The sequence below is a fragment of the Stenella coeruleoalba genome (assembly GCF_951394435.1).
Source record: "Stenella coeruleoalba genome assembly, chromosome: 3".
Classification (NCBI taxonomy): Eukaryota; Metazoa; Chordata; class Mammalia; order Artiodactyla; family Delphinidae; genus Stenella; species Stenella coeruleoalba.
This window is the reverse complement of record NC_137148.1, coordinates 126,636,555-126,649,532: the sequence shown is the minus strand read 5'-3', so window position 1 is coordinate 126,649,532 and position 12,978 is coordinate 126,636,555. Positions and strand designations below refer to the sequence as shown.

The following is a 12,978-nucleotide window of genomic DNA, read 5'->3' as shown; positions in this document are numbered from 1 at the left end:
CAGAACTACTCCGTTTCTGGGATCTGAAACCAGACTGACTTAGGTGCCAGCACCTCCTAGACCTGGGACTTTGAGCAAGTTTTTAAAAACCTCTCTGTGCCCCAGTTCCCTCCCCCCCACCCCATAAAGGGATAATAATGTGTCTGCTTCATAGGGCTGGGCAAGGACTGAATGACAGATATCCCTAAGGCACTTAGCCCAGGGCCTGGCACTTGGTGATACCCAACAACCCTCACTGGTCTCTTTCCACTCTTACTATATTGGTTTCCATAGGACTTTGAAACCTGCTGTACCACCTCATCTTCAAATCCTCAAAATTTTTGTTTATTTAGAGCCCACCAAAAATGACCGTGAGGGACCTCAGTGAGACCAGTCCCTTGGCTCCACCTTCGTCTTGCAGAGCCAGCTGACTTCAGCTTACTGGAAAACTAGAGGCCACGGGCTCTCCGAGCCTCAGCCACTCGGGAGGCGGAGATGGATGGCCAGCTTGAGCCCTGGCCCCAACCTGAACTGTTGAGAGACTGGGGAGGCTCCATCCGGAAGGCGTCCGTCTGGGCCTTTCCTTTGGCGTGACTGGGAAGAACTCACTACTCTGCCACTGGGTGGAGAGAGGTGTCATCCGGCCTTGACCTACCATCCTCTGCAGAAACTGCTGGCAGATGTTAATCTCAAGTGGGGTGCAGTCAAGGCCCCTTCCTTTCACAACTTCCCCAGAAGTGGTTCAGCAGCCCCTCTGGGGACCACATTCAGTTCATGTGTGTGTTTAGTTTTTGCTTCAAGCTCTGCGGTAGCAGGACCTGCCCCATGCACATCCCCTCCCGCTCTGAGGAGCTGCGGGAAGAACGGGTTTGCCTCTGGGAGCAGAAGAGACGGGATGCTCTACTCCTGGGCCCTCCACTTCCGCCCATGGCAGCCTTGCCAGCACCACTGCAGCCTGGGATGAAGCCCATGCCGGCCACATCGGCTGAGGGGCCCCAGCCTGAAGCTGCCAGGCCCTCAGCTGGAGGCCTGTGGTGATGGAGGCCCGGTTTGGGGTGGCTGTTGATCCCCGGGCAGCTGTTTGCACGAATCTTGGACATAAATCCAAGTTGAAGATTAACATTTTGTGACTGGTATTCTTTTATGCCCTGATTAATGTTCCCCTCCTAGTCAACCAGCATGCTGCTTTCCTGGCCCCCTCCCTCCGTACCCCATTCCTCCCAGACACCCCCAGAAGCATCACCGTTACTCTTGGCAGATATCCCCTGGGGCCCTGCTCAGAGCCTCCGTGAGGGTCATCCAGGGGCTGAGGGTCAAACAACCTGGGTTTACATTCTAGTCCTGCCCCTCACTTGTCAGGAGACATTGGGCAAGGCCTGGACCTCCTGCGAGCCTGTTTCTTCACCTGTCAAATGAACACCTCACCCGAGCCCTAGCTGCCGTGGAGAACTGTGGGATGAGAGTAGATGTGAGCTGGTTTTATAAACTCCAAATGCCGAGTGAGGAAGCAGAGTGGGCCTAGGTGGAAACCAAAAGGCAAGGGCCCAAAGGTCTCCCTTCATTCCTTTTCTCTTCCCCTTCCTCTTCTCCCTTCCCGCCGGTGAGGGTGGCCCCATTGAGGAAGCATCACAGTAGGCTCAGCTGCTGCAGAAAGGCCTTTACTAGGCAGACAGGGGTGAGTCTAATGCCAGTGGGTCGGGGTGTAGGCAGACGGGGGAGTCTAATGCCAGTGGGTCGGGGTGAGAGGAGAGGGCACATCCCTCAAAGGAGCGGGGGTGGCATCCCTGCCTGGGGGTCTCAGCCTGAATGCACTAAGGGCTGGCCCTTCAGACAGGCTCAAGGGAGGTCCGCCCACAAGGGCTTTGGGCCCCTCCTTCATGGAGATGCCACCCCTGACACGGGGAACGTGGCCCTTGCTCTCACATCTGCCTTGGCTACTCTCGGAACACTGCGGGGCGGGGTAGGGGGCTTGGCAGGGCCCTCAGGAAGGAGGGAGGCTGTGTGATGGAGAGGACGGAGGTCGGGCAGTGTGACAGCCCCAGAAGCTTCTGGGCACTTCAGGGGTGATGTTTGGAGGCAGTGGGAGGTACCAGCTCCAAGGGTTGAGGTCCAGGTTAGAGCAGAACGGTTGAATCTAGAGCTGGTTTTTTTCTTTGGGCTCAGAAGGAAGTGAATTGTCATTGGAACAGAGAACTGGAAAGAGGGGAGTTACTCTCTGGCACTCTCCACGGCACACAGCTGTCGCCACACACATGGTACCCGTTCCTGGGTATTCATGCAGGTCAGCCCACGTGGCCGTACACTTAAGTGTGTGCACATGCCTGGTCACACACAGCTGTAGGACTGCATGCAGACACCCATGTGCACAGCAGTACAGACACAATTGTATGCACACGTTCGTGTCAAGCCGAGGCCTTGCGTAATCATAAGGGGTCTAGCGTGGGAGTATGGTGTGGGTGGAGAAATGGATTCCTTCCTGAACAGAGTCCTCCCCAGCCCCTGCGTGGTGGACGTGGGGTGGGGTGGGCCTCAGTTACTTCCCCCTGGCCTCCAGGGTGGCCCGGCGCCGCATGTAGGTCAGGATGTCCATCTTGACAGTGTTGACCGTGGTGCGGTGGTGCCAGCGCATGATGGGAACACCGTCTGGCCCCACCAGGAACTTCTCAAAGTTCCAGCGGATGTCATGGACCTTCATGGGGTCCCAGAAGAGGCGGTCCGGGGAGCCCAGCAGCTCCGAGGTAGGAGGACAGGAGTTCTGGAGCAGAGATGAGAATAGAGTCAACCCTGCTTGGGACCCCTCCCACCCTCTTATCCCGCCTCCTTCCCAGGGCTTCTTGGAGGAAGGAGAATAGCCTGGCACTGAGAAAAGAGCACCAGTTTGGGAGTTAGAAAACTGAATCCCAGAACCAGTTTTGGCTCTAGCAGATTGTGAGACCCTAATCTTGTCCCTTCTGGGGCCCATCTGTAAAATGGGCTGATGAGACCCTAGGGTTTGCAAAGCCCTCTAGTTGGAATAATAACCAGATGCCAAGAAATTCCTCAAGAGCGCAGGAGCAGAGGAGGGTTGCACAGGCCTTGTCTTTATGTGGGCTGGAGACAGGAGCGGCTGCAGCCTGGTCCAGAGCCAGCATCAGCTGGGCAGAGAGGCTCTGATAGAGGTGGCTGTGTACTCACCTTCAGGAATGTGTAGAACTTCTGTTCTTTCTCCCCGTTCACATCCCCTTTCTCAAAGAGCTGGAAATTGGGGACGAAGCCCCCACCTGGTCGGACATACCTAAGAGCAATGTTTTTATGTAGGTCCCAGGGAAATGGGCACAGGGCTCAGAAATGAGAGGAAGGGACAGAACAGGGGAGGGGGTGTTGGGAGTCTGGATGTTATTCTACGGTGGGCAGTGGGAGCCAGTGAATATTGAATGGGCACAGGCATAATGTGGGTCTACAGTCTTTTTCCAGTTCGGTACCTTCTCAATAACCCCTGCCCTCCACCTGTACTCCCCTTCCCCCTCCCCGGTCATGCGCTCACAACCATCGTCCTTGTCTCTGTCCCTCTCCTGGCCCCTCTTCCACTCGTTCCACTAAACAGGGTTCCTGGGAGGGGAGAGTAGTTCTTGGAGGCTGATAAATACCCATCATGAGCAGGGGCCGCTGCAAGAGATGCCCGGAGGCTAGGCTGGGGCGCTTTCTCAGGACACTGAGTGAGCACTCACTTGAGAGTGGGTAGGATCTCCGAGTTCATTCCTGGTTCCTGTTTTCCGAATTGGTTGCAGGGGAAGCCCAGAATGACCAGACCAAATGGTGCAAGTTCTTCCTGTAGTGCATTCAGTTCTGGGCCAGGGAGAGAGAGAGAGAAGAGACTGGGCTAGCCCGAGGAGAAGCCCTCCCGCCTGTGTACCACTCCACCCGCTCACCCACTGTACAGCTGAAATCACTGAGGCCTGACAGGGGAAGGGACTTGCCCAAGATCATCCGCTGAGTGCGGCAATGCTGGGATGCAAGTCCCATGCTATGGATTCCAATCTGGATAGGTTGGAGGTTTGGGGAAAAAGAGAGCAATATGGTTCATCCAATGAGTCATCAGTCACCCACTGCCCAGGTCCAATGATTCCCAGGCAGGACATTCTAGGTCAGGTTGCCCATGCCTCCTTCTCACACCCCACCCCAGCCCCCAAAGCATTTTCTTGTGGGTGCTGTCAGATGCCTTTCGCCTGCCTGTTCCTTCAGGCTCTTGACTCTGACCCAGCTAAGGAGAAAGAAGTGAGGATACAAGGGATCATGAAACCTGGGTGCAACACCTGGTTCTGTCACTAACACCCATACTCTGGGGACTCAGGCCAGTTGCCTGCTTTCCAGGGGCCGAGAGAAGCACTAAGGCAGATGGGGCTGAGGACAGGTGGGGAATTCTCAGCAAGACAAAGCTATTATTTCTTACTCCAATGAAAGGACACTCCAGGCACAAACCCAATCTCCTCCCTCCTCCTGCTTTCAGAGCAATTGAGGTGCCCAGGGATGAAGGATAACTGAGAATCTTCCAGAACACGTTTGAAGGTGATCAGACCTCAGGCTTATATAATCATTTTCAAAGAACCATGGAACACAGTAGGATTAAGATACGGAGTTTGGAATCTCATGATCACCGTCGCCCCTTCCCCCTTGCACGGGGAAGGCTCCTGTGATTGGAATGTGCCCAACTGGCAGAAACAGCCCCAAATAAAGCAGGGGAAGAGGGATGGGCTCTTACCAAGGTACTGGCTTGTCAGGCCTCAGTAGCTGGCCACGTTGACAAAGAGGAGGTATTTGCCAGCGTACTGCTTGAAGGGGATGTACTCCTGCCCGTCAATGGCGAGGGCTCCGTACTCATAGATGCTGCTGCCCACCCCAGCATGGCAGTCCATCTGGAAGAGAAGACCAGTGCCGGGGAGTGGTTAGAGCTGGAAGGGAACTTGGACTCCACCATCTGCAAGATAACAGGGAGGAGGTGGAACTGATCTGCCCAAGTGGTCTTGACTTGCCCAAGACCACTCCAAGAATTAGAACCAGACTAGAAGTGAGGTCTCCTAATTCCTTGTACAAGACAATAATTTTGAAAGTGCTTCATGAGCTGGTGGGTGCTGTGGAGACTTGGAGAAATACTTACTTTGGTCATTACTTCTGCATCACGTGTCAATTTATAAACAGTCACTGGGCAGGCTCTGAGGGAGACTCCCCCCAATGCTGGTGTTATGTTATTGGATGGGCTGGTGGAGACGGGGAGGCTATTGCAATAATGCAGGCAAGTGGTGATGAGAGCCTGAACTAGACCATCGTGAAGGACGAACTGAACAGAAATGAGGAGGCAGCAGTATGGACAGTGGTGATTCAGAGGTTCCCAATCTGGGGGACTGGAAAACTGAGGCTGTTAGAAAATAGGGAAGTAGGATAGTAGCCAGGAATGGGGCAAGGCCTGCCATGAGGATTAAATGGGATGGTCAGGGTAATGCCCCACTGCCTGGCATAGATTCAATGTTCCCTGGGGGCGAGCAGCTGTGACGATGACCATTATACCTTCCTCTGCCCAGGCTGTTCCACGGTCAGCCTCCAGAACTAGTAGAGAGAACATTAAATGAGCTGCAAGCTGGGGAGCCTGGATTCCATGACCAACTCCGCCACTAACTCCCCGTGTGGTCTTGGACTAGCCCTTGCTCTTCTGTGGGCCTCAGTTTCCTCATTTATAAAATGAGAACCTTGAACTTGATCAGCTGTTCTCCACCACCATGGCTTGAGAGCGTCACTCTCGGGAAGAGGAGGGAATGGATTACTGCCGGCAAGCGGGATGCTCCATTTACCCCACTCTGCCCCATCTCATCTCTGCCAATTTTTGGTACAGACTACAAAAATCTGGGTCTACTCTTGAAAGAGTGTCATGGCATCACTACCATAATTAGCAGCTGGGCAGGTAGTCCTGGCCTGGACATCTGAGAAGAGGTGAGAAGACAATAAACAAATCGAATGCAAACTAGCATTATAGACCAGAGAGACAGAGCCAGGTGGTTGGAGTTAGAGAAGCAAATTCACGCCCTCTCTTCCCACCAATCCTGGAAAACTTGCTGTTGCAGCCAGTTACACCTCTGCCCAACTGCGTGAAGAGAGCCATCTGGGCTGGCAGGGCGTGGCCCCAGCAGGGTGTAAAAAAGCAGGCTCTGTCTTGAAGACTCCGTAGCCTGCTGAACCAGGGGAGCCGGAACTCCCTTCACGCGGCCATTCCCTGACAGCTACAAGCTCTCTTCTTGGCTCCAGTACGAATTCCCTGCTACACGTGAGTCTAATATTCCATGCCCCGTGACTTCTAGTGGCTGCTGGAGGCCGGCCTGAGACCTAAGCTTGACGTTCCTTCAGCCCCTGGGCTTCGTGGGCCCCAGCTGGGGTCAGCTCCACCTCAAATACAAACAGCCAGGGCACAACAAACACGCCCTAGCTGGCCACAGAGGTCTAGCAGCCAGAAGGAAAGGCCTCCCGCCTGCCTCTCTACTCCACCCCGGTCTGAAAACAAACTGTGAAATGGGGAGAAAAACAGCCAAGAGGTTGTCTAAATAATGGAAGCTTGTAAACAGCGGGAGGATCAGCTTCTGAAACCAGTTTCAGGGTGGGAATCTCCTCTCATTAGATTTGAGTCTTTGCTGGCTGTGTGGCCCTGGGCAAGTCACATTCAGTCTGAGCCTGGGCAAGTCACATTCAGTCTGAGCCTCCGTCTGCTGACGGGAGGATACCACCTGCCTCCCAAAATGGCTGCGAGAATTTACTAGCAGGTCAAAACTGTCTTGCAAGCCTCTTAGAGAGAAATCTGTACCCGCCCCTGCCCCACCCACCCATCAAGGGATAGGGTAAAGGGTGCTGACGTTCCTACCTTATTGTGAAGAGGGCTTTGATGTTCCCCAGCCAGTGTGAAGAAGATGATGCACTGGGCAGGGTGTTTCCAGGAGAAGGGATGTGTGACAAAGCCTCCATCCTTTCTACTGGGCCAATGAAGCCAGTGCTGTGAGTTCCGACCGAGAGGGGTCAGAGAGCGCCTATGGTGGGGGAAGCCATGGCCTGCGTTCACCACTGAGCACACGTCCAGTCCTTACGGAAGCCCCCTCCCCTTTTCTGGGCCCATGGAGTCCCAGACCCCTGCACCTTAACCCGGATGTCAGAGGAGCTGTGGGTGGAGTGGGGGAGAGGGAGTGAGGGTGCCTCTATCCTCCCACAATTGCACAAGACAGGAGAGTTTCGATGGCTTGAGAGTTGGAGGGGGGACCCCGCCAGGACCCTAGCTGGCTTGGGTTGCTGGTCCTGTGTCTTTCTCCTCACCCATCTGCCCACTCCCATCAGTGTGAAAGTGTGAGAGGAGAGCTAGACTGGGGGCAGGAGACCTGAGTTCTGGGCCTGGCTGGGCCTCTGATTCTGTGTGAGGACTCCTGTCCCTTCTCTGGGGCTCTGGCTCCACAGCTGTGAGGTGGGGTCAGATTCAGTGCTGTCTTGAGGGCTCTTCAGCCCTGACTGTCAGCCGGTGGTTCCATGATTCCCTCTGCCTGGTTTAGTCACCTAGAAACCAGCGGTTACTAGGATCCCACGCACGTCAGCGGTTGTTATTCTCTCTAGTCTCTGCAAAGTCCTTTTGTAGAGGAAGGACAGGGAGGCTGGGCAGTCTTAAACCGGACTGGAGAGGGGACACGGCAAGGAAAGGAGGATTCCCTTTGTTACCCAGCCCCTCCCTTTGAATTGGGAGGAGGCAAACATCCCTTTGGGGCTCTCATCCTTTGCCCATCCCATTCTCCACCTGCCCCTTGCCCCATTGCTTGGCCCTGGAGTTGGGGTAGGATAAGTGGTTGAGTCCTAGAACCAAGGGCTATGACATTTCAGCTCTCTCAGGACCTGGAGGAGAAATAGGCATGCCCAGACTGTCATTAGCTAGCAAGTCCTAGCTGGTTGTATCTGATATGATCACACCTCACCCTAAGACTTTTCTAGACCATACCCATCCTGTTTTCTCTGAATCCATCTACTCCCCAGAGTTCTACAGAGAACACATGGCTATGATGAGTTATCCATGGGATCCATGTTCTTACCTCCAGCCTTCTTGAAGCAGGGCCCATCTTCCCTTCTCTGCTTCTCCCCACACTGAGGTTATAGGACTCCAAGATACTGCCCTACACATGGTTTACCCTCACTTCTACTCCACACCCCAATATTGAAATTCAGTACCATCCCTGCCCTGGAAAATACCTTCTGAGTTGGAGATTATGAACAGGACTGGATACAAAGCCAGAGGCTTAGAGGAAGTGGCCCCATAACCATCCAGTCTCAAGGCTGACTCCAAGCAGGACCAGACTGATTGGCATTTAGGCTGAGGACAGGACAGGGGATAGAAACAGACGGAAGAAACCTTGTGTTTGGAATGGGCTTCCTGAACAGTAGATACGATTTTGGAAACAGAATCATGGAGTCATAAGATCTTAGAATTAAGATCTGGAAGATTTGAGAAACACAGCAAGTGCAAAGCTTCTTCTTCAGCTTATACAAGTGGTGTGTGTGTGTGTGTGTGTGTGTGTGTGTGTGTGTGTGTGTGTGTGTTTGTGTGTGTGTGTGTACTGGGATGCTGAAGACATAAATCTCTCTCTTTGGGTCTATGCCTGGCTTCTGCCTCCCCACCCTGGGGAAGAGGAGAGATCTACAGCGCCCACTTTGGCATATACTGTCCGAAGAGATAAGCATGTGTGGTCACCCCTGCTCCCGGCCTCAGCATCTCCAGTCTAGCTAAGGGCCACACACTCTGCTGGGGATAGACTGAGGCTCAGGAGAATTCTGCCTCTCCTATCGAGCTGGCAGTCCCCAGCTTTCTCCAACTACTAGGTTTGCTCAGGCCAAGATGGGCAGTGGGTGGTGAGTAGTGAGGCTGCCCCCAAACAGGAGACACTTCAGAGAACAGCGTGTGGATTTTGCAGCTTCTCCAAGCATCCCCTCTGAAATCATCAGCCTCATTGTGCCCTGTCCTCCCACCTGCTACAGGTGGAGAAACTGAGGTCCACAAAGGAAAAGCGAATCTAGTCAGCATCCTGGGCATTCTGTGCTGCCAGCTCAGAGCTCCTTCTGTCACAGACCTCTGCGTCTTCTACCAGTATCCCAGAATTCTACCTGCGTTTATGCTTGGGCTAGACGGGGACCACACAGCCGCGTGTTCCTTCCCTTTCACCTTGCCAGCCATTCTCCCTGGGAACCTCTGCAGCCAACCCAGACCCTGAGTCTCCAGGCCATTTTCTGTGCCCCCCACCCCCTTCAGGCCCCACTGGAGGGGAACATCTCAGAAACAGACGGTGGCTTGGAGGTAGCAAGGCGACCCGCAGGTAGCCGTGGGTTTGAAAGTGTGGACCGGGAGAGAAGACCCTTCCTCCCTCATTCATTCTGCCCACCCGGGGCACCCAGGTCTCCAACAGATGGAACCGCGAAGAGTCTGACGACGGTCTGGGTATGCTGAAGAGGGAGGCAACGGGAGCTAGGGCGTCTCTCGCACCTAGGTGTCACCCTACTGGTGGGGAGCCCGGGAAGAAGGGTGCCTCACCACCGAGAGATGGACACCTGCGGACCACGTTCGATCCCCCGGCCACCCATCCCCGAGGCTCACTCACCATCGACTTCTCCTGTCCTCGGCTCGGCGGAACGAAGCCGGCCAGGAGCAGGGAGAGAAGGCAGGATGCCCGGAAGAGCCGGGCCATGGTGGGAGGGGGCCGCGTCTCGGACTCGCCGGAGACGCTGTCTGATCCCGGGCCACAGTCCGTCTGAGGTGTCGTCCGCTCTCATCCACCTTTCAAGCCCTCAGCGATGACCAATCCGCGGCCGGGCCGGAGTCCTTGTAGCCAATCGCAGGGCGTCTGGCATTTCAGGGGCGGACACAACTTACCCTCCGCTTCTCCCCTCCCCAGGCCCTGGGCGACAGTGACATAAGCAAGTCTGGACAGAGAGATGGGAGCCAGTTCCTTGTGAACCCGTGAGGCGGGACCCTCTTCTTCTTTAGACTCTAAAGTGCTGGAAGAGGCAGGCGCAGTGTCCTCAGCACAGCCGGGGAAAGGGCTTTGAAAAGCACCGAAGAGTTGATGACACCCGCAAGGTGTTCCCTGTTCCCTCCTGCCTCCATTCTGGTTGAAGGGATGGATATTAAGGACCTAAAATGTCAGCAAGATCTGAAGTGAGACTTCCAGGAACAATTTATTTACTCTATGTAGGTTTAGTGCTTAAAAAGCAAAGGGTGAATGCCCTAGGATTTTGAATGCAGCCCTCTCCTGGGAAGAACATTGGGATCCCTCAGCTGGTTTGAGAGCAGAAAATACATTTGCTCCCTGTGTAGCCTTGAACATGTTGCTTTCCCTCTCTGGGCCTCAGTTTCCCCAACTGTGTAATGATGGGATTGGCCGATGCTCTCTAAGTCCCTTCTGGTTCTGGCTAGATGACTTGTTTCTAAAAATAAGTGACAGACCTAGACCAGGAGTCGCTTGAGAGTAGGGACCATAATCACCCTGGCACAGGGCCTAGAACACAACACGTGCTTAATATTTGCAGCATTAATCAATCCATGACTTCGTTTCTCTGCTTCGAGATGCTGATGATCAGTTCAGGGAGCTCTAGGTCTGTGCTGTCTAGGTATGATTCTCTCCACCGATAGGGGACTGCGTTGGGATCAGTGCTTCCCAAATCAGACTACCAGCCACCTGAGAAGATTTTCATACAGATTCCCAGGTCCCTCTTCAGAATCAGTGCATTAGAATCTCTAGCGGCAGAGGCTGAGGCTCCACCTTCAGACGTGTTCCAAAGGTGATTCTGAGGCAGATGATTCTCTGTCTTCTGATGGAGAAGTGCCTTGAGATACCATGCCTCTACGATGATTTAAGATAGTATTGTCCCCGTGGGAATTTGGAAGGTCTGTCTCAATCCCACATTCTCTGGGAAGCCTTCCTTACCTCAAACCACAGCCTGTTGAAGTGAAGGGAGTGTTGAAGGCCAGGAATTCTTTAAATGAGTTAAAGCACAGAAGCATTTGAACAGGGGCTGACACAGAGTATGTAGTCAATAAATGCTATTTATTCAACCACCTCATTTTGCTGAAGCCTAGAGACGGGGAACAATTTACCCAAGTTCCCAAAGCAAACTGATGGCAGAGAGGGGACCAGAATCCAGGTCTAGACTCCATTCTCAGGCCCTCTTTACTTTGTTCTGGTGTCTCCTGAAGGTCATATTTAACCAAAGATACAAACATCTGTATACATATCAGTTTGTCAGAAATCCACTGTTCATTAGCATCAGCAGGCATCTAGGATCCCTCAAAATATGTGCCTAGGAGCTTCTCTGGTGGCGCAGTGGTTGAGAGTCCGCCTGCCGATGCAGGGGACACGGGTTCGTGCCCCAGTCCGGGAAGATCCCACATGCCGCGGAGCGGCTGGGCCCGTGAGCCATGGTTGCTGAGCCTGCGCGTCCGGAGCCTGTGCCCCACAACGGGAGAGGCCACAACAGTGAGAGGCCTGCGTACCGCAAAAAAAAATGTGCCTAGCATCATGTCAACTCGATGAAAGATGTCAAAAAGGTTTCTGAAAGTTACAGTCCCTGCCTTCAAAGTGTGTCCAACAGAGCCAGGACAAGGGTAAGGCAAGTGCAGAGCTGGCACCCGCGAGCGAGTGCCTCTTTAAATGGTGCACCCTGAGTGCCTGACTTGCCTCACCCTAGTCCTAGACCTGCTGTTTGGTTTCCCCGGGGGAGACAAGAAGGAGTCAGAGCCTGAGGCTTGCAGTGGGGCCACAGACAAGTTACCTTCTTTCTCTGGGCCTCAGTTGGTCAATCTGTTAGATAAGAGTCTTCGACAATCTCTCCGTGGTGGTCTCTGTGGCTCTACAGTTCCAAGGGTCTAAGGAAGACCTGTGCTGCCCCAGACTCGGGAGTACTGATCGCATGGACAGTGGGCTGGGAGTTTGAGGGAGCATGACCTGCCGTTGGGTTGGGCCTTCATGCTGCAGACTACTTTCAAAGGAGGTCTGAGCCTCAGTACAAAGACCATGAAGACAAGGTTGAAAACAACACTTGCCAGTCTTTTCACCATAAGCCTTTCTAGCACATTTGGTTGATTTGTTCCCAGGAACCCTATGTTTTGAAAGATGTTATTCTCCGCCAGGATGTTTCCCCTTGCCCTCAGGTTAAAGTCCAAATTCCTTAGCGCTTCAGACAGTATCGTCCAAATCCAGCCACTTCCTCATCTTTTGCCACACTCCTCTTATTCTCTCTACCCAGCTGTACTGGACTGTTCTCCAGTTCTTCCACCATGCCGTTCTCTCTCACCTCCAGGTCTTGTCTATGTTGTTGAGTTCTGTCTGGAACTCTCCATGTTCTCTCTCTTTTACTGCTTCTCTCCCACCATTTTCAGGTTTCAGCATCCTGTCAACACCGTGGAAAGAGTTTTATTCAGGTCCCCTTGCTTTATTCTATTATAGTTCCTAGAGTATTTGACATTTTCTACATCAAGCCTTTGTTGTACTTTACCATCATTTCTTCTTTTTCTGTTTTCTACAACAAATCATAAGGTCCACAAAGGCTTCATTCTCACCACTTTGCAGAGGGCTTAATACACAGTAGATGCTCAGTAACTATCTATTAAATAAACAAATGCCAAATAAAACACTGTTTGGCAAATGGAATAAACAGATCTTGAGGTCAGCATGTGCTATCAAGTTTGAGCCCACGAAACTGGTCTGATTACAGCTGCTAGTAAGATTTGAGATGTGTGAGTTTGTCAGAGGAGAGCAGATGATTTCATCTGGGTCTCAGGAAAGGAAGGGTGGAGACAGATACTCTAGAGGAATCATAAGCCAGTTTTGTTCCCAGCCTGAGAACATGCCCTACTGCATCCCAGATAAGTGGGCACCCAGTACCCCTTCACTCTCTCTTTTTTAGACGTATTTGGGGAGCTCCCTATCTACCTGCTTGGTGGGTGGATGGGGACTGTAGATG

The 12,978-nt window shown here is 53.2% G+C and overlaps 2 protein-coding genes across 4 annotated transcripts in view; one reads left to right on the top strand and one right to left on the bottom strand.

Annotated features, from left to right (window-relative positions):
• TNIP1 (TNFAIP3 interacting protein 1) overlaps nucleotides 1–1,088 on the top strand; it is a 46,414-nt gene extending 45,326 nt beyond the window's left edge. For all 3 annotated transcript variants that reach the window (XM_079916543.1, XM_079916542.1, XM_079916541.1), the window contains one exon: nucleotides 333–1,088. In XM_079916543.1, coding sequence (XP_079772669.1) covers nucleotides 333–367 — 35 coding nt within the window. In that variant the 3' untranslated portion in view covers nucleotides 368–1,088. The remainder of the gene's footprint in view (nucleotides 1–332) is intronic.
• Nucleotides 1,089–1,629: 541 nt separating this feature from the next.
• GPX3 (glutathione peroxidase 3) lies at nucleotides 1,630–9,782 on the bottom strand. The gene is made up of 5 exons (XM_079916923.1): nucleotides 9,618–9,782; nucleotides 4,718–4,871; nucleotides 3,687–3,804; nucleotides 3,154–3,253; nucleotides 1,630–2,734 (listed from the first exon to the last, which is right to left on the bottom strand). The coding sequence occupies exons 1-5, from the start codon at nucleotides 9,702–9,704 to the stop codon at nucleotides 2,513–2,515; spliced, it is 681 nt and encodes a 226-aa protein (XP_079773049.1). The 5' UTR covers nucleotides 9,705–9,782; the 3' UTR covers nucleotides 1,630–2,512.
• Nucleotides 9,783–12,978: the final 3,196 nt, after the last annotated feature.